At 42.0% G+C, this 24,692-nt stretch overlaps 1 protein-coding gene across 5 annotated transcripts in view; it reads right to left on the reverse strand.

Moving 5' to 3' along the window:
• The window catches only part of AGO3 (argonaute RISC catalytic component 3), a 119,859-nt gene that overhangs the window by 92,716 nt on the left and 2,451 nt on the right, over nucleotides 1-24,692 (reverse strand). For 2 of the 5 annotated variants that reach the window (XM_059690201.1, XM_059690199.1), the window contains exon 2: nucleotides 15,641-15,812. In XM_059690201.1, coding sequence (XP_059546184.1) covers nucleotides 15,641-15,812 — 172 coding nt within the window. Of the gene's footprint in view, nucleotides 1-15,640; nucleotides 15,813-16,399; nucleotides 16,525-24,692 lie in introns of those variants that run through there. The other 3 variants (XM_059690200.1, XM_059690204.1, XM_059690206.1) reach the window with 3 other exon arrangements.

The raw sequence follows: 24,692 nt of genomic DNA on the forward strand, positions 1-24,692 counted from the left end.
CTCGCATTTCAAATCATTGACTTGATTCTTGCGCTCCTCTGGTCTGCTGTCGGGCGTCTGTATAATATTCGTTATTTCAGTCCGTGTATGCTTAATTTCTAGTTGGTTCCCCAATATAAGATCGAGGGTCTTATTAGTTTTCGTGTAGATCTCATTAAGTTTATCGGCAGCTTCTAAACAGTTCTTGAGAGACCTTAAAAGTGTGGTTCTGAACTCTATATCTTCCATTGACAATTTTGTCCTGTTTCTTTGTCTCCGCATTTTGTTATGCTTCCTTGGTGCACCCCCTAGTGGTCTTTGTTCGCAGTCTTATAGTTAAATCTTGATTGTTGTAGCTAATTCCAGGGAGGGTTTGACCTCCAGGCCAAGTGGCTATGAGAATCAGCTGTGTCAGTAGTGAGAGAACTTCTGTCCTCTAGGGAGGTGCTAATCTAGCCTTTGCCTGAGGCTATCCGGCAAATGCCTCTGTGCAGGGCTTGGGCGGGGCGGGTCGCACAGGATCAACAGGGTGGGCCGGAGAGAGCAGTTATGGCGGCTCTCAGTCCTGTCCCCAGGGGCTCTGCCTCTCTGAGTCCCAGCACCCGCTGCAAAGCTCGGAGAGAAAGCTGCACTCGCTCTGACCGAAGCCAGACAGTCCCGCTTCTCCTGTTTGAGTCTGGGTCCCTAAAGACTCGCCTGGATCTGGTGCTCAGAGTCTGCGACTCCCTCCCGATTGAAAACAACAACCGCGCCCTCCGCCGCCAGCCCGCTCCACGCACTCCGCACCTCAGAATTTGACTTCAGCACTGCGCCTCCTCTGAGTGTCCGTGTGCGTTTCTCTTTCCTCCTAGTTGTAGGACTTCCACTCAGCCAGCGTTCCTGTGGTTCTGGGTGATGTCCCTTCCGTTTTTTGGTTTCACTTTTGAAGTAGTTGTTCAAAGCAGCAAACTCCGGCGTTAACCTATGCCGCCATCTTGGTTCTCATGTGCTCGTCTTAAACAGAACTCTGCTGGCCTACTTTTCTTACATAAACATGTCTTCCCTTTGCCCATGCTCTCTCAATATGGATTATTCTTTCACCTGGCCCATTCGGCAATTATTCAGCTCAGTTACCATCTTCTTTCTTCCCTAACCAAAGGCAGTAATCATTTACACAGCAGTGAGGAAGGGAGGAGAGGGACAGAAATATCAATGATGAGAATCATTGATCAGCTAGCTACCTCTTGCATGCCCCCTACTGGGGATTGGAGCCAGAAACCTGGGACCCTTCAGTCTACAGGCCAATGCTCTATCCACTGAGCAAAACTGGCTAGGGCAGTAATCATTACTGTAAAAAAATTTTATTGAATTTATTGGGGTGACATTGGTCAATAAAATTATCATTACTTTTTTATCACAGCACATAATACTCATCTCACAGAACTTGTCACTCCATATAGACTATGATATCCTTATCAGGGATCATGTCTTTATTTAACTTGTTATTTCCAGAACATAGCACAATTTGTGCCTGACACAAAACAGGGGCACAATAAATTAAATAGTTAAATGAAAACATAGGAAATATCCAAAAAGTAATCTTTAAGTTTTAAAAGTTACTGCAGGATTTAGAATTATAATTCCAGTTAGGGTCCATATATTTTTACTGATTTTAGAGAGAGGAAGGGAAAGGGATAGAGAGAGAGAAACATCAATGAGAGAGAAACATCAATGGGCTGCCTCCTGCACACCCCCTACTGGGGATCAAGCCCACAACCTGGGCATGTGCCCTGACCAGGAACTGAACCATGACCTACTGGTTCATAGATTGATGCTCAACCACTGAGCCATGCTGGCTGAGCAGGGTTCATATATTTTTAAATCTAATACCAATAGCATTCTATTTTGGTACAAGCATATGGTAAGTTGAGATAACTGGTTTAAATGGATTTAACTTAGTCTAAGGAAAAAAACTAGAGCAGACCAAAAGTAAACAAAATCAAGGCACATCCATACAACGCAACATTATACAGTTGTTGTTATAATTTAAATCTACACGAATGGATACATGTCAGGAATAAACCCTCAACACTAGTCTCTGATGTTTAAAGATTATAATTACTATTGAGTAATTTATTTAGGTGGAACTTGAAAAGAATTTTGATATTTGAAATAATCACTAACTCTTAGCTTTTCTATCTACCAAGTGATTAGTTAACAAGGACAATTAACTGACATATTATTATTAATTAACATAGTTTTTATGGTACAGTTTCCCCAAGACAGATAAACACTATCCTGTTTGATTTTTCACCAGCAGTGTTTTCTAGGGTACATCCTCAAGTCATTTTAACCAGAAATATGGCTCTCTAGGTATGACACCAAAAGAACAACTGGCAAAATAAAATATTAATTGGACTTCATCAAAATTAAAAATGTGCTTCAAAAGACATCATCAAGAAAATGAAAAGGTAACATGCAGAAAGGGGAAAATGTTCGCAAATCATTTTTAACGATCATTATAATTATCAATCAAAAGGTCACAGAAGGGACTTTTTACTAGAAGGTATAAGGAACTCCAACAACTCAATGAAAAGACAAAAGATCCAACTTAGAAATGGGCAAAGGATTTAAACAGACATTTCTCGAAAAACATAAATGACCAAAGATGCTCAGCGTCGGCCATCGGGAAAATGAAAATCAAAATGATAATGAGATACTACTTAACAGACACTAAGATGGCTATAAAAAATAAGACAGATAACAAATGCTGGTAAGGATGTGGAGAAATTGGAATCACTGCACACTGCTAGTGGGAATGTAAAATGATGTAGCCACTTTGGAAAAGAGACTGGCAGTTCCTCAAAAGAGTAAACACAGAGTTACCATATGATTTGACTCTTAGGTATACACCCAAGAGAAATTAAAACACATGTCCACACAAATCCTGTACATGAATATTCATTAACTAGGGGCCTGGTGCATGAAATTCGTGCACTGGGTGTGGGGCCGGGGGGAGTGTCCCTCAGCCCAGCCTGCCCCCTCTCACATACTGGGAGCCCTCAGGCATTGACCCCCTTCACCCTCCAATCGCAGGATCGGCCCCTTGCCGAGGTCTGACGCCTCTGGCCTAGGCGTCCGGCCCGGGCAGCAGGGACCTGCAGTGGCAGCGGGGGGGCGCAGCGATCGCGCGGGCTCCGCCCCTGCCCCTGCAGGATGCCTCTGGCTGAGGCGTCCGGCCCGGGCAGCGGGGACCCGCAGCTGCAGCGGCCCCGCGATCGTGGGCTCCGCTTTAGGCCCAGGCAAGGGACCCCTAGCTCCCGGGACTGCCAGCTTCGACTGTGCCCAGCTCCCATCGCTGGCTCCACCCCTACTTCCTGCTATCACTGGCCAGGGCAGAAAAGGCACCTGATTCTCCGATCATGGCTGGGGGGCAGGGCAAAGGCGGCCCCAGGGCCGCCTTTGCCCTGCCCCCCAGCTCTTAGCTCCCCCCTGGGTTTCCGATCACTGTCAGTGGCAGGGGGCTTCTTCCTGCTTTCCCTTTCGCCTCCCTGCATTGTGCCTACATATGCAAATTAACCGCCATCTTGTTGGCAGTTAACTGCCAATCATAGTTGGCAGTTAATTTGCATATAGCCCTGATTAGCCAATGAAAAGGGTATCGTCGTACGCCAATTACCATTTTTCTCTTATATTAGTGTAGATTATTCATTCATATGAGCCAAGAAGTACAAACAACTCACATGTCCAGCAACTGATAAATTGATAAAGTACCCATGCAATGGAATATTATCTATATGCTAGAGGCCCAGTGCATGAATTTGTGCACAGATGGGGTTGGGCTGGCCCGGTCCCAATTGGGGCAGATTGGGACCAGGGCTGCCAGGAGGAGGAGACTGTAGGAGGTTGGCCAGCCAGACTGTCCCAATCGGGGCCTGATCAGGGCCGGGAGGCTATTGGGAGGGGGCAATTGGCCGGCAGGCCCCGCCCCCAATTGGGGTGGGGAAGCTGGCTGGGGGTGGGGCTGACTGTGGGCAGGGGTTGTGGGCTGGCAGGCCCCACAACCGAATGGGGCAATTGGGTGGGGCCAGCCAGGGGTGGGGGGGGGAATGGAGAGGAGGTGAACTGAAAAAGGTGGTGGGGACCCACTGGGGGCAGGGTCTGCCAGGGGGAGGCGCTGCAGCAGGTTGGCCACCGACCCTGGCCCCTATTGGGTTGGGAGGGGTGATCAGGCATGGGGCCGGCTGAGGGAAGGGGCCGTGAGCCAGTTCGCTGGGCTGCAGTGGGTGTCATAATGACCGGTCATTCCGGTGTTCCAGTCGCTGGCTTTTTATATCTATACTAATAAAAGAGAAAAATGGTAATTGGCGTACGACGATACCCTTTTCATTGGCTAATCAGGGCTATATGCAAATTAACTGCCAACTAAGATTGGCAGTTAACTGCCGACAAGATGGCGGTTAATTTGCATATGTAGGCACAATGCAGGGAGGCGAAAGGGAAAGCAGGAAGAAGCCCCCTGCCACTGACAGTGATCGGAAACCCAGGGGGGAGCTAAGAGCTGGGGGGCAGGGCAAAGGCGGCCCTGGGGCCGCCTTTGCCCTGCCCCCCAGCCATGATCGGAGAATCAGGTGCCTTTTCCGCCCTGGCCAGTGATAGCAGGAAGTAGGGGTGGAGCCAGCGATGGGAGGTGGACACGGTCGAAACTGGCAGTCCCGGGAGCTAGGGGTCCCTTGCCTGGGCCTAAAGCGGAGCCCACGATCGCGGGGCTGCTGCAGCTGCGGGTTCCCGCTGCCCGGGCCGGACGCCTCTGCCAGAGGCGTTAGGCCTGGGCAGGGGCGGAGCCTGCAACCGCAAGGAGCTGGGGGTCCCCTGCCCAGGCCTGACACCTCTGCCGGAGGCCTCAGGCCTGGTCAAGGGTCCGATCCGGTGATTGGTGATCAGAGGGTGATGAGGGTCAACTCCTCTGGCCGAGGCATCAGGCCTGGGCGGGGGGCTGAGCTGGGGATTGGGGTTATATGATGGTCCCCTGCCCAGGCATGATTCCTGGGCCAGAGGCCTCAGGCCTGGGCGGGGGCAAGAGCCAGTGATCGGGGGGAGATGGGGGTCCCCCGTCCAAGGGGCCGATCAGGTGATCAGAGGGTGATGGGGGTCTACGCCTCTGGCTGAGGCATCAGGCCTGGGCAAGGGGCAGAGCCAGCAATCGGAGGGGTCTGGGGGCAGAACCAGTGATGGGGGGAAATGAGGGTCCCCTGCCCAGGCCTGACGCCCTGGGCAAGGGGCCGATCCTGCGATTGGAGGGTGATGGGGGTCAACGCCTGAGGGCTCCCAGTATGTGAGAGGGGGCAGGCTGGGTTGAGGGACACTCCCCCCCACACACACCCAGTGCACGAATTTCGTGCACCGGGCCCCTAGTACATAGATATAAAAGCCTAAGTGACCATCCAAGTGGTAGCTATGATGCGCACTGACCACCCAGGGGCAGATGCTCAATGCAGGAGCAGCTGAGCTGCAGTGACTTGGCAGCAGTGATTCTCAGGTGACGCAATCCAGAACCAGAGAGGAGAGAGCCTGACTCTGGGGTGTGTCACCCGAGAACTGTTCTTTCACAATCTTGAGGGATGTTGGAGAGCCAGTTTCAGCCCGATCCCCGCAGGCCAGGCTGAGGAACCCCACCTGCCGGAGGGACCCCACTCACTCCACAGATGCCCTTCAAGCTGTGGCGCTGCCCTAGGTGTGGCCGGCTGGGGAGGGACCATAGGAGGTTGACTCCAGGGCGTATCCAGACTGTCTTGCCCAGTCCCGACGCACCGGCCACCTTATAATTAATTTCTTTTCAATGTGCACAAATCCATGCACCAGGGCACTAGTTCAGTAATGAAGAAGAATGAAGTAGTAACACATGTCATAACTTGGATGAACCTTGAAAATAGGTGAAGTGAAAGAAGTTAGTTACACAAAAGGCCACGCATATTATACAATTCCATTTACATGATATGTCTAGAAAAGGCAAATCTAGAGACAGAAAGTAGATTAGTGTTGGCAGGGGCTGAGGAAAGGGAGACATTGAGTAGTGACTACTAATGCATATGGAATTTCCTTTTGGGAGGACAAAATGTTCTAAAATTAGATAGTGGTGATGGTTGTACACCATCTCTGTAAACATACTAAATACCACTGAATTGTACACTTTGAGTGAATTGTATTGTATGTAAATTTTACATCAATAAAGTTGTCATTTTAAAAAAGTATATCCCTCTCTTGGCATACAACCCAATTATAACACTATGCCACTGATATTCCTAACAGCAGAAAAGGAGTTCTCAAATACTCTGATTTAAGATTTCCATTTAAAAGCTAAAATGATATCAATATAGATTTATTTTTTCCTTCTAAAATTCAATCATCAGAATTACATTACATCCATATACAATATGCACAAGTACATGGCACTGTCCTTAATCATAACAGTAATTATAATAGCACAATTAATCTAACACTTAATTTATAAAAGAAAATTGAACCCCTTAAAAATTCAACCACATCTACTATCAACTATTTTATGATTCTTTCAAATCTTTACCTGTGTCCAAAATAGATTTTTTAAATTTTTATTTTTTAAGTTTATCTTTATTATTGAAAACTAGAGGCCCAGTGCACGACATTCATGCACTGGGGGTTTGTGGGGGTCCCTCAGCCCGACCTGCACCCTCTCCAATATGGGAGCCCTCAGGGAAGCCCTCTCCAATCTGGGAGTTTCTGTCTTTGCAATCATATGAGCGAATTGTCTGAGACCCCAACTTAGTTTAGTTTGTTGCTCACAGAATAATAGAGGCATTTTTTTTCTTTGCTCCATTGGTGAAGATTTCCTAGAAGTTGCAGGATATCTTCCCTTTAATTTTTCCTAGACACTCTGATTTTACTTATGTCTTTCACCTTTGCTTTCCCTCCATCCCCCACTGCAACAGTAACTTGTTCCAGGCTCACTTTGCTCTAGTGCAGTGATGGCGAACCTATGACATGTGTGTCAGAGGTGACACGCGAACTCATTTTTTTGGTTGATTTAAATATATAAAATAAATATCAAAAATATAAATCTTTGTTTTACTATGGTTGCAAATATCAAAAAATTTCTATATGTGACATGGCACCAGAGTTAAGTTAGGGTTTTTCAAAATGCTGACACGCTGAGCTCAAAAGGTTCACCATCACTGCTCTAGTGTCTAGGACAGTGGTTCTCAACCTTCTGGCCCTTTAAATACAGCTCCTCATGTTGTGACCCAACCATAAAATTATTTTTGTTGCTACTTAATAACTGTAATGTTGCTACTGTTATGAATCTTAATGTAAATATCTGATATGTGGGATGGTCTTAGGCGACCCCTGTGAAAGGGTCGTTTGACCGCCAAAGGGGTCGCGACCCACAGGTTGAGAACCACTGGTCTAGGAGATCCGTCTGTCACCAGAACTACGATTCCCAGCATTCCTGGTGCTCCCTGTGCTCTGGTTTTCCCTTCCTGCTCTCTATCTCATGGCCTCCCACTCTACCAAGTCCTCCAAGCCACCAATTCTCCCTCTCTGCTCTCTGTCTGGCGGCTTGGGGAGCCAATTTCCCCAAGCCGCTCCACTCTCCGCAGGCTCTCCCGCTCTGCTCTCTGCCTGGCGCCTTTGTATTCAAATTAACCCATCATCTTTGTTGGGTTAATCTGCATACTCACTCCTGATTGGCTGGTGAGCATAGTGGAGGGACAGTCAATTTACATGTTTCTCTTTTATTATATAGGATATTACAGATGTTCCCTTCCCCCCCCCCCCCATTGATGCCCTCCACCCAACCCCTGCCTCATCCAGAGGCCTTTACCCCACTATTGTCTGTGTCCTTGGGTTATACATATATGCATATAAGTTCTTTGATTATTCTCTTCCTGCCCCCTACCCTCTAGTTACAATCATGCTGTATATACAATTTTTCCAAAGTATTTCATTATACCATGATTCTAAATAAGTGCGTAACTTTCTACTGAAGGTTTATCCCCATATATATTTAGTAGCTGGACAAACTCGCATAAAATCTCTAGTTACAGAACTTATACTCTAGGTCATGTTATTTCTAAAAATATTTTATTTTAGTTATTGAGAGCATTCACTTGTTTAAAAAAAATTAGAAACATATGAAAGCTGCTTAACAAACATGCTCTGTGACCAAATGATCATTTTCAATCAAAATCATTAAATAGGAAAAAAAAAAGAAACACACACACATACACCCAAAGGGGTGAGGAAAGGAAAACCAATAGACAAAGTCTGAAGTAGAGAACCTGACTCACAAAAAGACTCACACGAATTTTTTTCCACGAAAACTCCTCTAACTAAAGTGAAAATTTGTTTTGCTACAACACATCATTCTGCTATTATCATTAATGCCATAGTGCCAAACATCTGAGCTTGTGTCATGTAGACAAGAGAAACCTCACATGTGTTTATTTAAATACTGCTGCATTTTGGCCCATAACTGTTTAGGTAATATTGAAAAGGAATTGTAAAGTTCTATCTAGTTCCTTTTAAATTCCAGAATTCTAGTTATTGAAGTGTAAGAATTAAACTAATTTCAGAAGCCAACCAACAACCTTAACTGACTAGTTATGTAGTAATAGTGCAAAAAAGTTAAGACAAAAGCTAGTTTTTTGAAGAAAATAAGGGGAATAAGTTTTCCAGATGTTGATTTAAAATCAAGTCATTATTAATAAAGTATAAAGTTGATTTATGCTAGTTTTAGATTCCAAAAATAAGTGAAATCATATGGTATTTGTCTTTCTATGTCTGATTTATTTAGCAAAATTCCCTCCAGGTCCATCCAAGTTGTCACAAATGGCAAGGATGTAGTATTTTTTATGGCTGAGTAGTAGTCCATTATATCTATCTATCGATCGATCAATATTCTTCTTTATTCATCCATCAAAAGTGCTGTCTCATCATTAAAAGGTGTTCTTTTTACTATAGTTATCCACAATTCTTCCATCATAATTTCCTTTTATATTCCCTGTATTACCTAAACTACAGCCATAAACACATACAGACATATAGAGAATTTGGGGAATGTGAGAGAAGAAACTTACTGAGAGCAGTTTGAAAATCCTTTACATACTATATGTACTTGTTCCTATATAAGATTAAGAAACAGTTAGGAGTTGAGGATCAGGAGAACAGAAAGCATGAAGCCATGACAAACACCATCTTTACCACTACTATCATCTTAAAGAAAACAATAGATTAAAAATGGCAGCAGAGTAGGAGGATGCTGCATGGTCATGCTCCCAGGAACAAGCTGGAATTACAACTGAAAAACAAGAAGGCTTCCTGAATAATCAATGGAAAACTCACAGGAGAGAACCCTGATACCCAAGGACCGAAGGTGGAGCCGGCATAGAGACTGGTAGGAGGGGCAGAGACGTGACCCACAGAGGGGAACTGAAGTCCCAGAGAGATATCTCAGCCAGTGGTGGTGGTGGGGGAGGTGCCACTGAAAATTCTGGGATCTAATCCCGGGGCTGGGCTCCCCAGCAGAGAGCACCAAACTGAGGAAGGTATCCACATAACATCAAGCTGTGAAAAGCAGTGGGGTGATGTCTGCCAGTGAGTGGCAGCTGAAAGTTCAGGCACCCTCTTAAAGGGCCAAGGCACAAACATTCCCTGTGGAGCCACCCACCTTGTGCTCTGGCAGAGGGAGGGTGAAGTGGACTGGAGCTGTGAGAGCAGAAGCCAGCACTGGGGACTCGGGGGACAGAGCTCAGAAGGCAGACACCCCAACTCTCCTCAGCTCAGTCATTCCCTCACACAGCCACATAGACATCTGCCTTGCCTTGGAGGATAGACATCTGCCTTGCCTGGGGGGAAAGACATCTACCTTGCCTGGGGGGAAGACAGTTGACACACCCTATTGGAAAACACCTTGCCCTGAGGCTGCTTAAGAGATTAAAAGTAATAATTCAAGAAGTAGCAGCTGCTTGTTTAGCCCACCACCATCCAAGGAACAGCAGCCAGCTGATCACCATACCCTCTGTCTGAGGAACAGCAGCTGTGTGTGAAGCCTCCCCCCACCAGCCAGAGAAGCCACCACAACTGTGAACAGCACCCACCAGAGGAGCTGCTACCAACTGAGGAGCAACTGCTACCACAACCGCCCGAGGAGCAACCATAGCCCGAGGAGCCACTGCCACCAAAGGAGCAGCCACTGAACGACTCAACATCTACATATAGCGATGCGATCAAACATGGGTAGACAAAGAAACCCCCAAAGGAAAGAAAAGGAGGACTCGCCAGAAAAGCAGCTAAGTGATACAGAGGCATGCAACATGACAGAAAAAGAATTCAGATTAAGGGTCCTAGAGTGCATAAACCGGATGGAGGAAAAAATCAACAACTTATGCAAGAAGCAAGAAGAAACAAATGAAAAAATCAATAAACTATGTAAGAACCAAGAAAAAATGAAGAGTGATATAGCTGCAATAAAAAACACCATTGAAAGTTTCAACAGTAGACTAGGAGAAGCGGAGGACCGAATTAGCGAAGTAGAAGACAGGGAAACAAAACACACCCAGACTGAACAGCAATTGGAGAAAAAAATTAAGACAGGAGGAGAGCCTAAGGGAGCTATGGGACAACATGAAACGAAACAACATACGAATAACAGGGGTGCCAGAAAAACAGAAAGAGGAACAAGGGTTAGAAAACCTATTTGAAGAAATAATATCATAAAACTTCCCAGAGGTGGGGAAGAAAAAAAAAAAATCACACAAGCACAGAGAGTCCCAAACAAGGTGAACCCGAAAAGACCCACACCAAGACACATCAGAATTACAATGGCAAATGTTCAGGACAAGGAGAAAATCTTAAAGGCTGCAAGAGAGAGTTGGAAAGTTACATTCAAGGGATCTCCCATTAGATTATCAAATGATTTCTCAACAGGAACACATCAGGCCAGAAAAGAATGGACAGAAATTTACAAAGTGATGCAAAGGACTGAATCCAAGAATACTCAATCCAGCAAGGCTATCATTCAAAATTGATGGGGAAATAAGAAGCTTCACAGACAAAAAAAAAAAAGCTAAGGGAGTTTATCACCTCCAAGCCAGCAATGCAAGAAATGCTAAAGGGACTGGTGTAAAAAGAAGAAATAGAAAGCTCAGAAAGAAAACAGCCACACAGAAAAAGAAATGGCTACAAATAAGTACCTTTCAATAATAACTTTAAATGTAAAGGGACTAAATGCTCCAACCAAAAGACACTGAGTGGCTGAATGGATAAAAAAACATTACCCATACATTTGCTGTCTAAAGGAGACCCACCTCAGAAGAAGGGACTCACACAGACTGAAAGTGAAGGGATGGAAAAATATCTTTCAGGCAAATGGAAATGAAAAAAAAGCTGGGGTAGCAATACTTATATCGGACAAAATAGACCTCAAAGTGAAGGCCATAACAAGAGATAAGGAAGGCCACTTCATAATACTAAAGGGATCAATACAACAAGAAGATATAACCCCTATAAACATATATGCACCCAATGCAGGAGCACCCAAATACATAAAAAAACTCCTGGAAGATATCAAAGGAGAGATCGACAACATTACAATCATAGTAGGGGACTTTAATACACCACTGACAATACTGGATAAATCCTCTAGACAAACAATCAGCAAAGAAACAGCAATCCTAAATGACTCACTAGATCAGATGGACTTAATTGACATCTTCAGAACACTTCACCCCAAAGCCACAGAATATACATTCTTCTCAAGGGCTCATGGGACATCTTCAAAAATAGACCACATATTGGGTCACAAAGAAAGTCTCCCCAAATTCAAGAAGATTGAAATCATACCAACATCTTCTCAGACCACGATGGCATAATATTAGAAATAAACTACAATAAAAACCAACCCAAAATACTCAAACACTTGGAAGCTGAATAGCATGGTATTAAATATTGATTGGGTTACCAATGAGATCAAAGAAGAAATTAAAAACATCCTGGAAACTAATGACAATGAGAACACAACAATCCAAAACCTATGGGACACAATGAAAGCAGTACTGAGAGGGAAGTTTACAGCTCTACAGGCCTATCTCAAAAAGCAAGAAAAAAATGATAGTAAATCATCTAACTCTACAACTCAAAGAATTAGAAAGAGAGCAACAAGAAAAGCCCAGAGTGAGCAGAAGGAAGGAGATAATAAAGATTAGAGCATAAATAAATGACATAGAAACCAAAAAAACCAATACAGAAAATCAATGAAACCAAGAGCTGGTTCTTTGAAAGGATAAACAAGATTGACAAACCTCTAGCCAGGCTCACCAAGAAGCAAAGAGAGAGAACCCAAATAAACAAAATCAGAAATGATAGAGGCGAAATAACAACAGACCCCGCAGAAATACAAATGATTGTTAAACAATACTATGGACAACTCTACTCCAACAAATTAGACAACCTGGAGGAAATGGACATATTCCTAGAAAAATACAACATTCCAAAACTCAATCAGGAAGAATCTAAAAATCTCAACAGGCCAATAACTATGGAAGAAATTGAAGCAGTCATCAAAAAGCTTCCAGCAAACAAAAGCCCAGGACCAGACAGCTTCACAGGGGAGTTTTACCAAACATTCAAGGAAGAACTAAAACCTATCCTCCTCAGACTACTACAAAAAATCCAAGAGGAAGGAACACTTCTAAGCTCATTCTATGAAGCCAGCGTCACTCTAATGCCAAAACCAGGTAAAGACAACACAATGAAAGAGAATTACAGGCCAATATCCCTCATGAACATAGATGCCAAAATCCTCAACAAAATCTTAGCAAATCGGATCCAGCAGTACATCAGAAAGATCATACACCATGACCAAGTAGGATTTATCCCAGGGATGCAAGGATGGTACAATATCCGCAAATCAATAAATGTGATATATCACATAAACAAACTGAAAGAAAAAAACCACATAGTCATATCAATTGATGCAGAAAAAGCAACTGACAAAATCCAACACCTATTTTTGATAAAAACTCTCAGCAAGGTGGGAATAGAAGGATTATACCTCAACATAATAAAAGCCATATATGACAAACCCATAGCCAACATCATACTCAATGGACAAAAACTAACACCATTACCCCTAAGAACAGGAACAAGACAGGGATGCCCACGCTCACCACTCCTGTTCAACATAGGACTGGAAGTATTAGCCATTGCAATTAGACAAGAAGAAGAAATAAAAGGCATCAAAATTGGAAAAGAAGTAAAACTGTCCTTATTTGCAGATGACATGATATTATACATAAAAAACCCTAAAGACTCCATCAAAAAACTATCAGACTTAATAAATGAATTCGGCAATGTAGCAGGATACAAAATTAACGCCAAGAAATCTATGGCATTTCTATACACCAATAGTGAACTTACATAAAGAGAGACTAAAAAAACAATCCCATTTACCATTGCACCAAAAAAATTAAGCTACCTAGGAATAAAATTAACTAAAGAGGTAAAAGACCTCTACTCAGAAAACTACAGGACGTTGAAAAAAGATATAGAGGAAGACATAAACAGATGGAAGAACATACCGTGTTCATGGATTGGTAGAATCAACATCATTAAAATGTCCATACTACCCAAAGCAATCTATAAATTCAACGCACTTCCCATTAAAATACTAATGGCATATTTCACAGGCCTAGAACGAACTCTCCAAAAATTCATCTGGAATAAAAAAGACCCCGAATAGCAGCAGCGATCCTGAGAAAGGACAAAGTAGGTGGGATCTCAATACCAGATATCAAGCTGTATTACAAAGCCACTGTTCTCAAAACTGCCTGGTATTGGCACAAGAACAGACATATAGATCAGTGGGATAGAATAGAGAGCCCAGAAATCGGTCCAAACCAATATGCTCAATTAATACTTAACAAAGGAGGCAAGAACATACAATAGAGTCAAGATAGTCTCTTCAATAAATGGTGTTGGGAAAATTGGACGGATACATGCAAGAAAATGAAACTAGACCACCAACTTACACCATACACAAAAATAAACTCAAAATGGATAAAGAACTTAAATGTACGACGGGAAACCATACAAATACTAGAAGAATCCAAAGGCAACAAAATCTCAGACATATGCCAAAGCAATTTCTTCACCGATACAGCTCCTAGAGCATTGGAAACTAAAGAGAAAATAAACAAATGGGACTACATCAAAATAAAAAGCTTCTGCACAGCAAAAGAAACCATCAACAAAAAAACAAGAAAGCCCACTGCGTGGGAAAACATAGTTGCCAATGTTATATCTGATAAGGGTCCAATCTCCAAAATTTATAGGGAACTCATACAACTTAACAAAAGGAAGATAAACAATCCAATCAAAAAATGGGCAAAGGACCTAAATAGACACCTTTCAAAAGAGGACATTCAGAAAGCCAAGAGACATATGAAAACTTGCTCAAAGTCACTAATCATCCGAGAGATGCAAATCAAAACAACAATGAGGTACCATCTCACACCTGTCAGAATGGCTACCATCAACAAATCCACAAGCAACAAGTGCTGGAGAGGATGTGGAGAAAAAGGAACACTCATGCACTGCTGGTGGGAATGCAGACTGGTGCAGCCACTATGGAAGACAGTATGGAGTTTCCTCAAAACACTAAAAATGGAACTCCCATTTGACCCAGTGATCTCACTTCTAGGAATATATCCCAAGAAACCAGAAACACCAATCAGAAAGGATATATGCACCCATATGTTCATAGCAGCACAATTCACCATAGCTAAGATCTGGAAACAGCCTAAGTGCCCATCAGTAGATGAATGGATTAGAAAACTGTGGTACATCTACACGATGGAATACTATGCTGCTGTAAAAAAGAAGGAACTCTTACCATTTACAACGGCATGGATGGAACTGGAGAGCATTATGCTAAGTGAAATAAGCCAGTCAATGAAGGAAAAACACCATATGATCTCACTCACTCGTGGATAATAAAGACCATTATAAACTTATGAACAAAAATAGATACAGAGGCAGAGCTGCCTCGAACAGACTGTCAAACTACAGCGGGAAAGCCGAGGAGGGTTGAGGGGCGGGGGTAAGAGATCAACAAAGGACTTGTATGCATGCATATAAGCATAACCAATGGACATAAGACACTGGGGGGTAGAGGAGGCCGGGGGATTGTCATGGGTGGGAAAAAAAGGAGACATATGTAATACTCTTTATAATACTTTAAGCAATAAAACAATAAAAAAAAGAGGAAAACAATAGAAAAGGGTAAATAAGGTGCGGTGGGGAGATAAAAGATATAGTACCTAAAATCAAAGGAAAAAACTGCTCAGCCTGATTTCAAAAACATCTAAAGATGACTTGGACCTTTTCTATCATCACAGAGAGAATATTCATATACCGTAACATGAATATTTATATATTCATGTTACAATGGGAAATTTTCAGGACTATTAGAAGATTTTATCTACTAACACATCTCTGAAGTACAATCAATTTCAAAACAAATTACCATATATTCTTAGTCAAACTGCTAGACATTATCATTGTTATTTGGATATACAAGATAAGCAATTATTATGGCAAAGACAAATACCAACAGCAAAAAATCTCCATGCTTCATGATTATTACCTGTTCACTCTCCTAGGACACTTGTCTGGTTTAATATCTACCTCATAGAGGTAGACATCAATCTTTGGGATTTCAACTTGAAAACAGTTAGCCAGCAATTTAATGGGTTTGCCCATGGTGCCATAGCCAGGTCTTCTGGGCACCATGAGTAGGGGCTGGGCCCCAACGGGTCCTGCAACAGAAGGGGGGAAATAACACCGTTAAAGACTGCACTGGATAATCTTGTCAATCAGAGTATGTTAGAACTTTAAATAAATTGGGTAATGGGGCTGAAGCCTACTGCTGAAAGATAACAATTTCTAGCATCTCTACTTCTTTCCTCCCCAATTTATTCTCCTTATTAAAACAAACATACATATAAACAAACAAAACCCTGGGTGCTCCTGGAAAATTGTTTTGGAAGGGGTAGAAAGAAGGGAGAGCAATCACACAAACTCAGGAGAACATGTACAAACACAAATCAGATCCAAAGAATGTGATACCTAGAGCATAACAAACTCAGAGAGTAGAATAAGAATGAACAAAATAAAAACAATATACAATAAAAAGTATCAGCAAAGCACAGAATCAATTATTTGAAAAGATAAATAAAATCTATAAATCCCAGTCAACACTGATTTTTAAAATAGGAGAATTGGCTTAAATAATCAATATAAGCGTGTGGGGATCATATAACTACAGATACTGAAGATGTTATAAACAGTGTTAATAAATTTAAAGGTTTGATGAAAAAGATATATACATATATAGCTTACTTACACACAAAAATATGTAAAATATGAAAAGTCCTCTGTTGGCAGAAATGTAAAATGGTACAGTTGCTTTGGAAAACCATATGGTGGTTCCTTAAAACATTAAAAATAGAATAACCATAAGATTCAGCAATTCTATTTCTGGGTATCTACCAAAAAACAATGAAAGCAGGGTGTTGAAGAGATCATTATATACCTACTAGGGGCCCGGTGCACGAAATTCGTGCACTGGGTGTGGGGCGGGGGGGAGGGTCCCTCAGCCCAGCCTGCCCCCTCTCACATACTCACATACTGGGAGCCCTCAGGCGTTGACCCCCATCACCCTCCAATCACAGGATCGGCCCCTTGCCCAGGTCTGACGCCTCTGGCCTAGGCGTCCGGCCCGGACAGCGGAGACCCACAGCTGCAGCGGCCCCGCGATCGTGGGCTTCGCTTTAGGCCCAGGCAAGGGGCCCCTAGCTCCTGGGACTGCCAGCTTCGACCGTGCCCAGCTCCCATCGCTGGCTCCACCCCTACTTCCTGCTATCACTGGCCAGGGTGGCAAAGGCGCCTGATTCTCCGATCATGGCTGGGGGGCAGGGCAAAGACGGCCCCAGGGCTGCCTTTGCCTTACCCCCCAGCTCTTAGCTCCCCCCCTGGGTTTCCGATCACTGTCAGTGGCAGGGGGCTTCTTCCTGCTTTCCCTTTCGCCTCCCTGCATTGTGCCTACATATGCAAATTAACCGCCATCTTGTCGGCAGTTAACTGCCAATCTTAGTTGGCAGTTAATTTGCATATAGCCCTGATTAGCCAATGAAAAGGGTATCGTCGTACGCCAATTACCATTTTTCTCTTTTATTAGTGTAGATGCTCACAGCAGCATTAGTCACAATAGCCAAAAGATGGAAGCCACCTCAATGTCCACTGATGGATACGTGCGTAAACAAAATGTGGTATATATGTACAATGGAATATTAGTTAGCCTTAAAAAGAAATGAAATTCTGACACATGCTACAACATAGATGAACCTTGTAGATTTATACTAAGTGAAATAAGTCACAGAAACACACTGTATGATTCCTATTATTAATACTACAAAGTGGAAGGATGGTTGCCAGAGACTGGGGGAAAAGGAGAATGGGGAATTGATGCTTAATGGGAATAGTTTCAGTTTTGCAAGCTGAAAACAGATCCGGACACTAGCTGCACAACAATGTGAATGTAGTACTTATATACTATGAACTGTACACTTAAAAACTGCTAACATGGGCCCTGGCTAGTGTGCTCAGTTGTTAGAGTTTTGGTCCACACACTAAAGAGTGGAGGATTCGATTCCCAGTCAAGGGCATATACTTGGGTTGCAAGTTCGATCCCCCGGACCCCAGTTGGGATGTGTGCAGTGGGCAACCAATCAATTGATGTGATCTTTCACATCAATCTCTCTCTCACACATAAATCTCTCTCTCTGTCCCTCCCTCTCTTCCATTCTCAGAATCAATGGAAAAAATATTCTTGGATGAGGATTAACAACAACAAAAAACTGCAAAAATGGTAAATTTAACATTATGTATATTTTATCACAGTTAAAAAAAACACTAAGTGATACCTAACAATAAGTTTTTAAAGCTCAAAACGTTGTAGCTTTGTTAAAGTTCAAATGATAAATTCACTTAATTAATAACTATTATCTCTGAATGAACTTATATTTAAATATCTGAGGCCTATGACTATTTGAAAAAAATGAAATCCACAATTAAAAATAACCAGCAATTCCACTTCTGGGTATTTAGCTGAAGAAAATAAAAACACTAACTTGATGCTCAGCCAGCATGGCTCAGTGGTTGAGCATCAATTAATGAACCAGGAGGTCATGATTCGATTCCTGGTCAGGGCACATGCCTGGGTTTTGGGCTTGATCCCCAGTATGGGACCATGCAGAAGGCAGCCGAACAATGATCCTCTCTCTCTCATCATTGATGTTTTTGTCCCTCCCTCCCTCTTACTTCCTCTCTGAGATCAATAAAAATATGTTTAACAACAACAAAAAGAAATAAGAGAAAAACATTGGTTGTATGACATAGTTTTGCTAAATCTCAAGTATTTATTTTAAACAATGAGTAGCCAAAGAAAGTCAATATGAACAGACAATGACAGAAAACTACAGAAACTCCAAATACAGAAAGGCTGTTCATGCATCCAAACAGCATAACCATTATGGTTGAAAAACCACACAATATTCTTTCTCACATGTTTTGTTATTGAGCCAAGAATGAGTGTCTATTAAGTATCCTATACAACTGAAATAGAAGTAGGAATCTCTGGTGAATGTTGCTCAGCTCCCAAAAATTGACACTAAAGAGGTTTGGAAAGGATAGTATTCTTTTCTTTCAAAAAAATTTTTTTTGTTATATATTTTTATTGAGTTTTTTACAGAGAGGAGGGGAGAGGGACAGAGAGTCAGAAACATTGATGAGAGGGAGACATCGACCAGCTGCCTCCTACCCCCTCCCCACCCCCCGCTGGGGACACGCCAACAACCAAGGCACATGCCCTTGACCGGAATTGAACCTGGGACCCTGCAGTCCGCAGGTCGATGCTCTATCCACTGAGCCAAACCAATCAGGGCAAGGATAATATTCTTTTTTTTTTTTTTGTCAAACTGGTTTTTTTTAAATTTTATTAATTAAATCTTTATTATTCCGATTATTACATTTGTTCCTCTTTTTCCCCCCATAACTCCCCTCCACCCAGTTCCCACCCCACCCTCCTCCCTCACTCCCCACGCACTGTCCTCATCCATAGGTGCACGATTTTTGTCCAGTCTCTTCCCACATCCTCCTCACCCTTTCCCCCCCAAGAATAGCCAGTCCACTCCCTTTCTATGCCCCTGATTCTATTATAATCACCGGTTCATTCTGTTCATCAGATTATTCACTTGATTTTCAGATTCTCTTGTTGATAGATGTGTATTTGGTGTTCATAATTTGTATCTTTACCTTTTTCTTCTTCTTCCTCTTCTTAAAGGACACCTTTCAGCATTTCATATAATACTGGTTTGGTGGTGGTGAACTCCTTTAGCTTTTTCTTATCTGTGAAGCTCTTTATCTGACCTTCAATTCTGAATGATAGCTTTGCTGGATATAGTAATCTTGGTTGTAGGTTCTTGGCATTCATCACTTTGAATATTTCTTGCCACTCCCTTCTGGCCTGCATAGTTTCTGTTGAGAAATCAGCTGACAGTCGTATGGGTATTCCCTTGTAGGTAACTGAGTTTCTTTCTCTTGCTGCTTTTAAGATTCTCTCTTTGTCTTTTGCTCTTGGCATTTTAATTATGATGTGTCTTGGTGTGGTCCTCTTTGGATTCCTTTTGTTTGGGGTTCTCTGCGCTTCCTGGACCTGTAAGTCTATTTCTTTCACCAGGTGGGGGAAGTTTTCTGTCAATATTTCTTCAAATAGGTTTTCAATATCTTGCTCTCTCTCTTCTTCTGGCACTCCTATAATTCGGATGTTGGTACGCTTGAAGCTGTCCCAAGGGCTCCTTACACTATCTTCGTATTTTTGGATTCTTTTTTCATTTTGCTTTTCTGGTTGGGTGTTTTTTGCTTCTTCATATTTCAAATTATTGACTTGATTCTTGCAATCCTCTAGTCTGCTGTTGGGAGTCTATATAATATTCTTTATTTCAGTCAGTGTATGCTTAATATCTAGTTGGTCCTTTATCACATCGAGGGTCTCATTAGATTTCTTGCAGATCTCATTAAGTTTATTGGCAGTTTCTAGAAAATTCTTGAAAAACCTTGAAAATGTGGTTTTGAACTTTATATCCAGTAGTTTGCTTTCCTCCATTTCTGTCATTTGTGTTCTTTTTCTATGTCTCTGCGTTTTTTATGCTTCACTGTGTTGATAAAGTGGTTTTCTGTGCTGAGTATCCTCTAGGGCCCAGTGGTTCAACCTCCCCAGTTACCTGAGGAGGACACTCTTGGTGCACCCCCTTGTGGTCTTTGTGCACAGTCTTGTTGTAGTTAAGCCTTGATTGTTGTAGTTATCACTGGGAGGAATTGACCTCCAGGCCAATTGGTTGTGAGAATCAGCTGTCTGCAGTGGGAGAACTTCTGTGCTGGAGACACCCCTTTGGGGCAAGACTTGCTTCAATGGGGCTTTGGTGCTCACTGAGTCTGCCCCCTGAGTGTGGCCTTTATGTTTCCATGGAGCTGCAAACTGGATGGTCCCACTCTGACCTCTGGGTTTCCTCGCTCCTGGATCTTTAGTAGGTGCTAATCTAGCCTTTGCCTGAGGCTATCCAGCAAAAGCCTCCCTGCAGGGCTTGGGTGGGGCAGGTCCCATGGGATCAACAGTGCGGGGCTAGCAGTTATGGCTGCTCTCAGTCCAGCCCTCAGAGGCTCTGCTTCTCAGTGTCCTGGCAATGGCTGTAAGCCCCTCTGAGAGAAAGCTGCCCTCGAGTTCCGACCGATGCCAGACAGTCCCGCTTCCCCAGTATGAGTCTGGGTCCCTAGAGACTCGCCTGGAACTGGAGCTCAGAGCCTGAGACTCCCCCCCGATTGAAAACGACAACCTTGCCCTCAGCCGCCAGCCCGCTCCGCATGCACCTCCGCACCTTAGTATTTTACTTCTGCACTGTGCCTCCTCTGAGTCTCGGTATGCTTTTCAATTTCCTTCTAGTTGTAGAATTTCCAATCAGCCAGCCTTCCTGTGGTTCTGGATGATGTCTTCCGCCTTTTAGTTGTATTTTTGAAGTGGTTGTTCGAGGCAGCAATCTCCGGTTTTTACCTATTCCGCCATCTTGATTTTCCCAGGATAATATTATTAAGTAAATTATCTTTTTAATTTTACCATTATGAAAACAGAACTATCACTTGTCTTTTTTCTCTTTATCCATTAAAGCAAACAACAATGATGAAAAAAAACTTCCAAGTTACTTAAGGTCCTAATCCTATATAATCCTATATAATCAAACCCTAACATGCAAATAGACCAAATGGCAGAACGACCAGTCACTATGATGCGCAGTGACCACCAGGGGGCAGACGCTCAACGCAGGAGCTGTCCCCATTGGTCAGTGTGGGAGCGCCACTCAGCCAGAAGCCAGGTTGACGCCTCTCCCACCTCCACGGCAGCGCTAAGAAGCAGCAAGCCTAGCGGTAAGGAGCAGCAAGCAGGTGGGCGGTAAGGAGCAGTAAGGATCCGGGACTGTGATAGGGACGTCTGCCTGACAGCTTAGGCTGATCCCCAGGGGGAGATCCCCTGAGGGGTTCTGGGTAGGCAGACATCCCCCAAGGGGTCCCAGTCTGCAAGAGGGTACAGGCTGGGCTGAGGGACTCCCCGCCCACCCGCCCCACCCCACCCATGCACAAATTTCATGCACTGGGTCTCTAGTTTTAGGTATAAGAAAATGTTTTGTAAAATTAACAAAATATTTAATTCACCTTTCAAGTAGACCCTCAAGTATTTTAAGACTATGGAAACCAATGTGAAAAAGAATAGTTGTGATATAAAGCAACATAGTATTAAACTAGAATCTAATAGCTTATGACACTTTGGCAAGAATTCTACTTTGAGCTAGGGTTTTTCCATATACAAGAGAGAATTCTTCCAGGAAATGCATCTGCTCCACAGGGCCCTAGACTTCTGTCTAGGCATAATATCAGGCCAGGGTTACAAAATCAAATACATACAATGTTCCCAGTGGAAAAAAATAGATATAAATTAATTCTAAAATACCAACTTATTATATAACATTCGAAGCAAAATTAAGTAGTATCTAGAAATCATTTCATTCATTCTAACTGCTTTCCTAAATTACTTAATGTCTTAAATATTTTTAAACTAATAGATTAGTTTGGAATTTGGTTTAAAAATTTAAAGAGTGGTTATATCAGGGGGATGGAATCATGAGTCTTAATCATGTTAAATGAATTATATCAGGGTTACGTATATGTTCTTTTTTCCTGTAAAGTCTGTTTAGAAGAAAAAAGTTATTACTTGCCTCCTTTTTAGTTCTTCCCCAGGGTATTCTATCAACTGTCAGAAAAATTAAATTTTAAAACAAAAATTAAAGTAATCTTGTATATTTTTATAAATGTATAAATAAATTCAATTTGCTGTCAATCAAGAACAGCAAATAATAGAAAAAAAAATGTTTTAATGGCCACTCTAGAGAAGCACAAAGTAAAATTTAAGTGACAACCAAGTTTAAAAAACAAAAAACAAAAACTCTCCATGTTCAAAATTCATGCCCTCCCAGAGCAGCATTTTTATATTTTTTCAAGGCAAAATTCTAACATTTCCTGAAGTGATTAAAGATTTATTTTATATATTCAACTGACAACCTAACGGCATTATATTATTTTGTATTTTGAATCAACTTTTACCAACCTCATTTAAGTCAAACTTCCATACATAAAATTTTGTTTCTTTGGAACTTGTTCTCAAATGATTTTTCTTGATTTTTATTATTAAAGAATGCAGAGCCCTAAAACAACTATTGTTCAAACACGAATTTAAAAATACAACTAAGAAACATAGTCTATTCACTTTTGCAAGACTATATAAGACAATTACCAAACTTTTCAAACCAATTTGTGTATCATTAACTTAAGGTAAAAGTAAAATTTTTTTCTTCTATTGGTAGAATAGAAGACTAGTAGAATTCCATCAGCCCTAAACAGTAATCTGACTTTACCTAAAAAAACAAACTAGAATAGTATGGTCTTAAAAAATAGCTCCTCAGGAGAAGTAAAACCTCAATGAATATTTCTGTTTCTCCTACCCCCACTTTATTTGGAACTAAAACATAACATATACTCTTAGTCCAGCTGTAATTAAACCATAAAAAATAGGATTTCCTTAGAAGTTCTCCTAACTAAGGAATGTTAGGCTCAAATGCTGTTATTATTATTATTTAAAAACCAATTGTGCCAGTTTTATTTAAATAAAAGTTCACAAAGTACTAGGTCAGTAGTTTGTATAGGATATCCTTAAAAATCATTTAAAAGATTTTATGCAAAGGGAAGAACAGAGAAATATTAACTTTTAGTGAGGAATGATTCACCAAGAGACAATTACATAATATTTGTATTCAAAGGCTCTAATGTGAATAAATTTAAGTTTTCTATGTATCCACTTAACAATTAGAAATTAAAATATCTTGTCATAAGAGGTCTGAGGATAATCACACATAAGAAAAACTTAGAAAAGACTTGGAGAGCCAAGATCCAACATTGATTTCATAGACAATTAAAGAAAATTTACATTTAAAATGATTAAAGATTTTAGATGCAAAATCCACTTGGGGTGCTAAACACACAATACAATATACAGATGATGTATTATAGAATTGTATACCTGAAACCTATATAATTTTATTAACCAACTAGAGGCCTGATGCACAAATTCGTGCACGGGTGGGGTCCCTCAGCCTGGCCGACAATTGAGGCCTATACCCTCCCCCAGTCCTCCACCCGCCCCGCTGGCTGGGGGGAGGGGCCATGGGAGGTTGGCTGTGGGAGCGCACTGACCACCAGGGGGCAGCTCCTGCGTTGAGCGTCTGCCCCCTGGTGGTCAGTGCGCATCATAGCGACTGGTCGACTGGTTGTTCCGGTCATTCAGTCATAAAGGTTACTTAGGCTTTTATATATATAGAAAATAGATGTCACTCAATAAATTCAATAAAAAGTAAATGCTAAGCCCTAACAGGTTTGGCTCAGTGGATAGAGCGTTGGCCTGTGGACTGAAGGGTCCCAGGTTCGATTCCGGTCAAGGGCATGTGCCGTGATTGCGCGCACATCCCCAGTGGAGGGTGTGGAGGAGGCGGCTGATCGATGTTTCTCTCTCATTGATGTTTCTAACTCTCTGTCCTTCTCCCTTCCTCTCTGTAAAAAAATCAATAAAATATATTTTTTAAAAAAAAGTAAATGCTAAGTTAAAATAAAAGTTTAAACCAAACAATATATCTGTCAAATTCTTGATTTAAAACGTAGTTGCACATTTTCCCTAATATATAGTTTTAATTTCATGTGCAGCAAAAATTGCATGTAAGTTTCGGGAAGAATGAAAATTTTGTTTTTGATGATGACACCCTTAAGACAATTATACCTTATCTTCATTTGCGATTATAGTCAATCATGTATAAACTGCACTTAAACTTTGCATTTCAAGATGTCTAATTCTTAGCTCAAGAATTCACAGGAGCATTTACTGAATCATACTTGGCTAGTTGGACCAGTTGACTAGGTGGTTTGACTTTAGAAGGATTTTCTAAGATGTTGTTCATATATTGGGTATAATTTCATATAAAAAACCC

Source organism: Myotis daubentonii, chromosome 3 (genome assembly GCF_963259705.1).
Source record: "Myotis daubentonii chromosome 3, mMyoDau2.1, whole genome shotgun sequence".
Classification (NCBI taxonomy): domain Eukaryota; kingdom Metazoa; phylum Chordata; class Mammalia; order Chiroptera; family Vespertilionidae; genus Myotis; species Myotis daubentonii.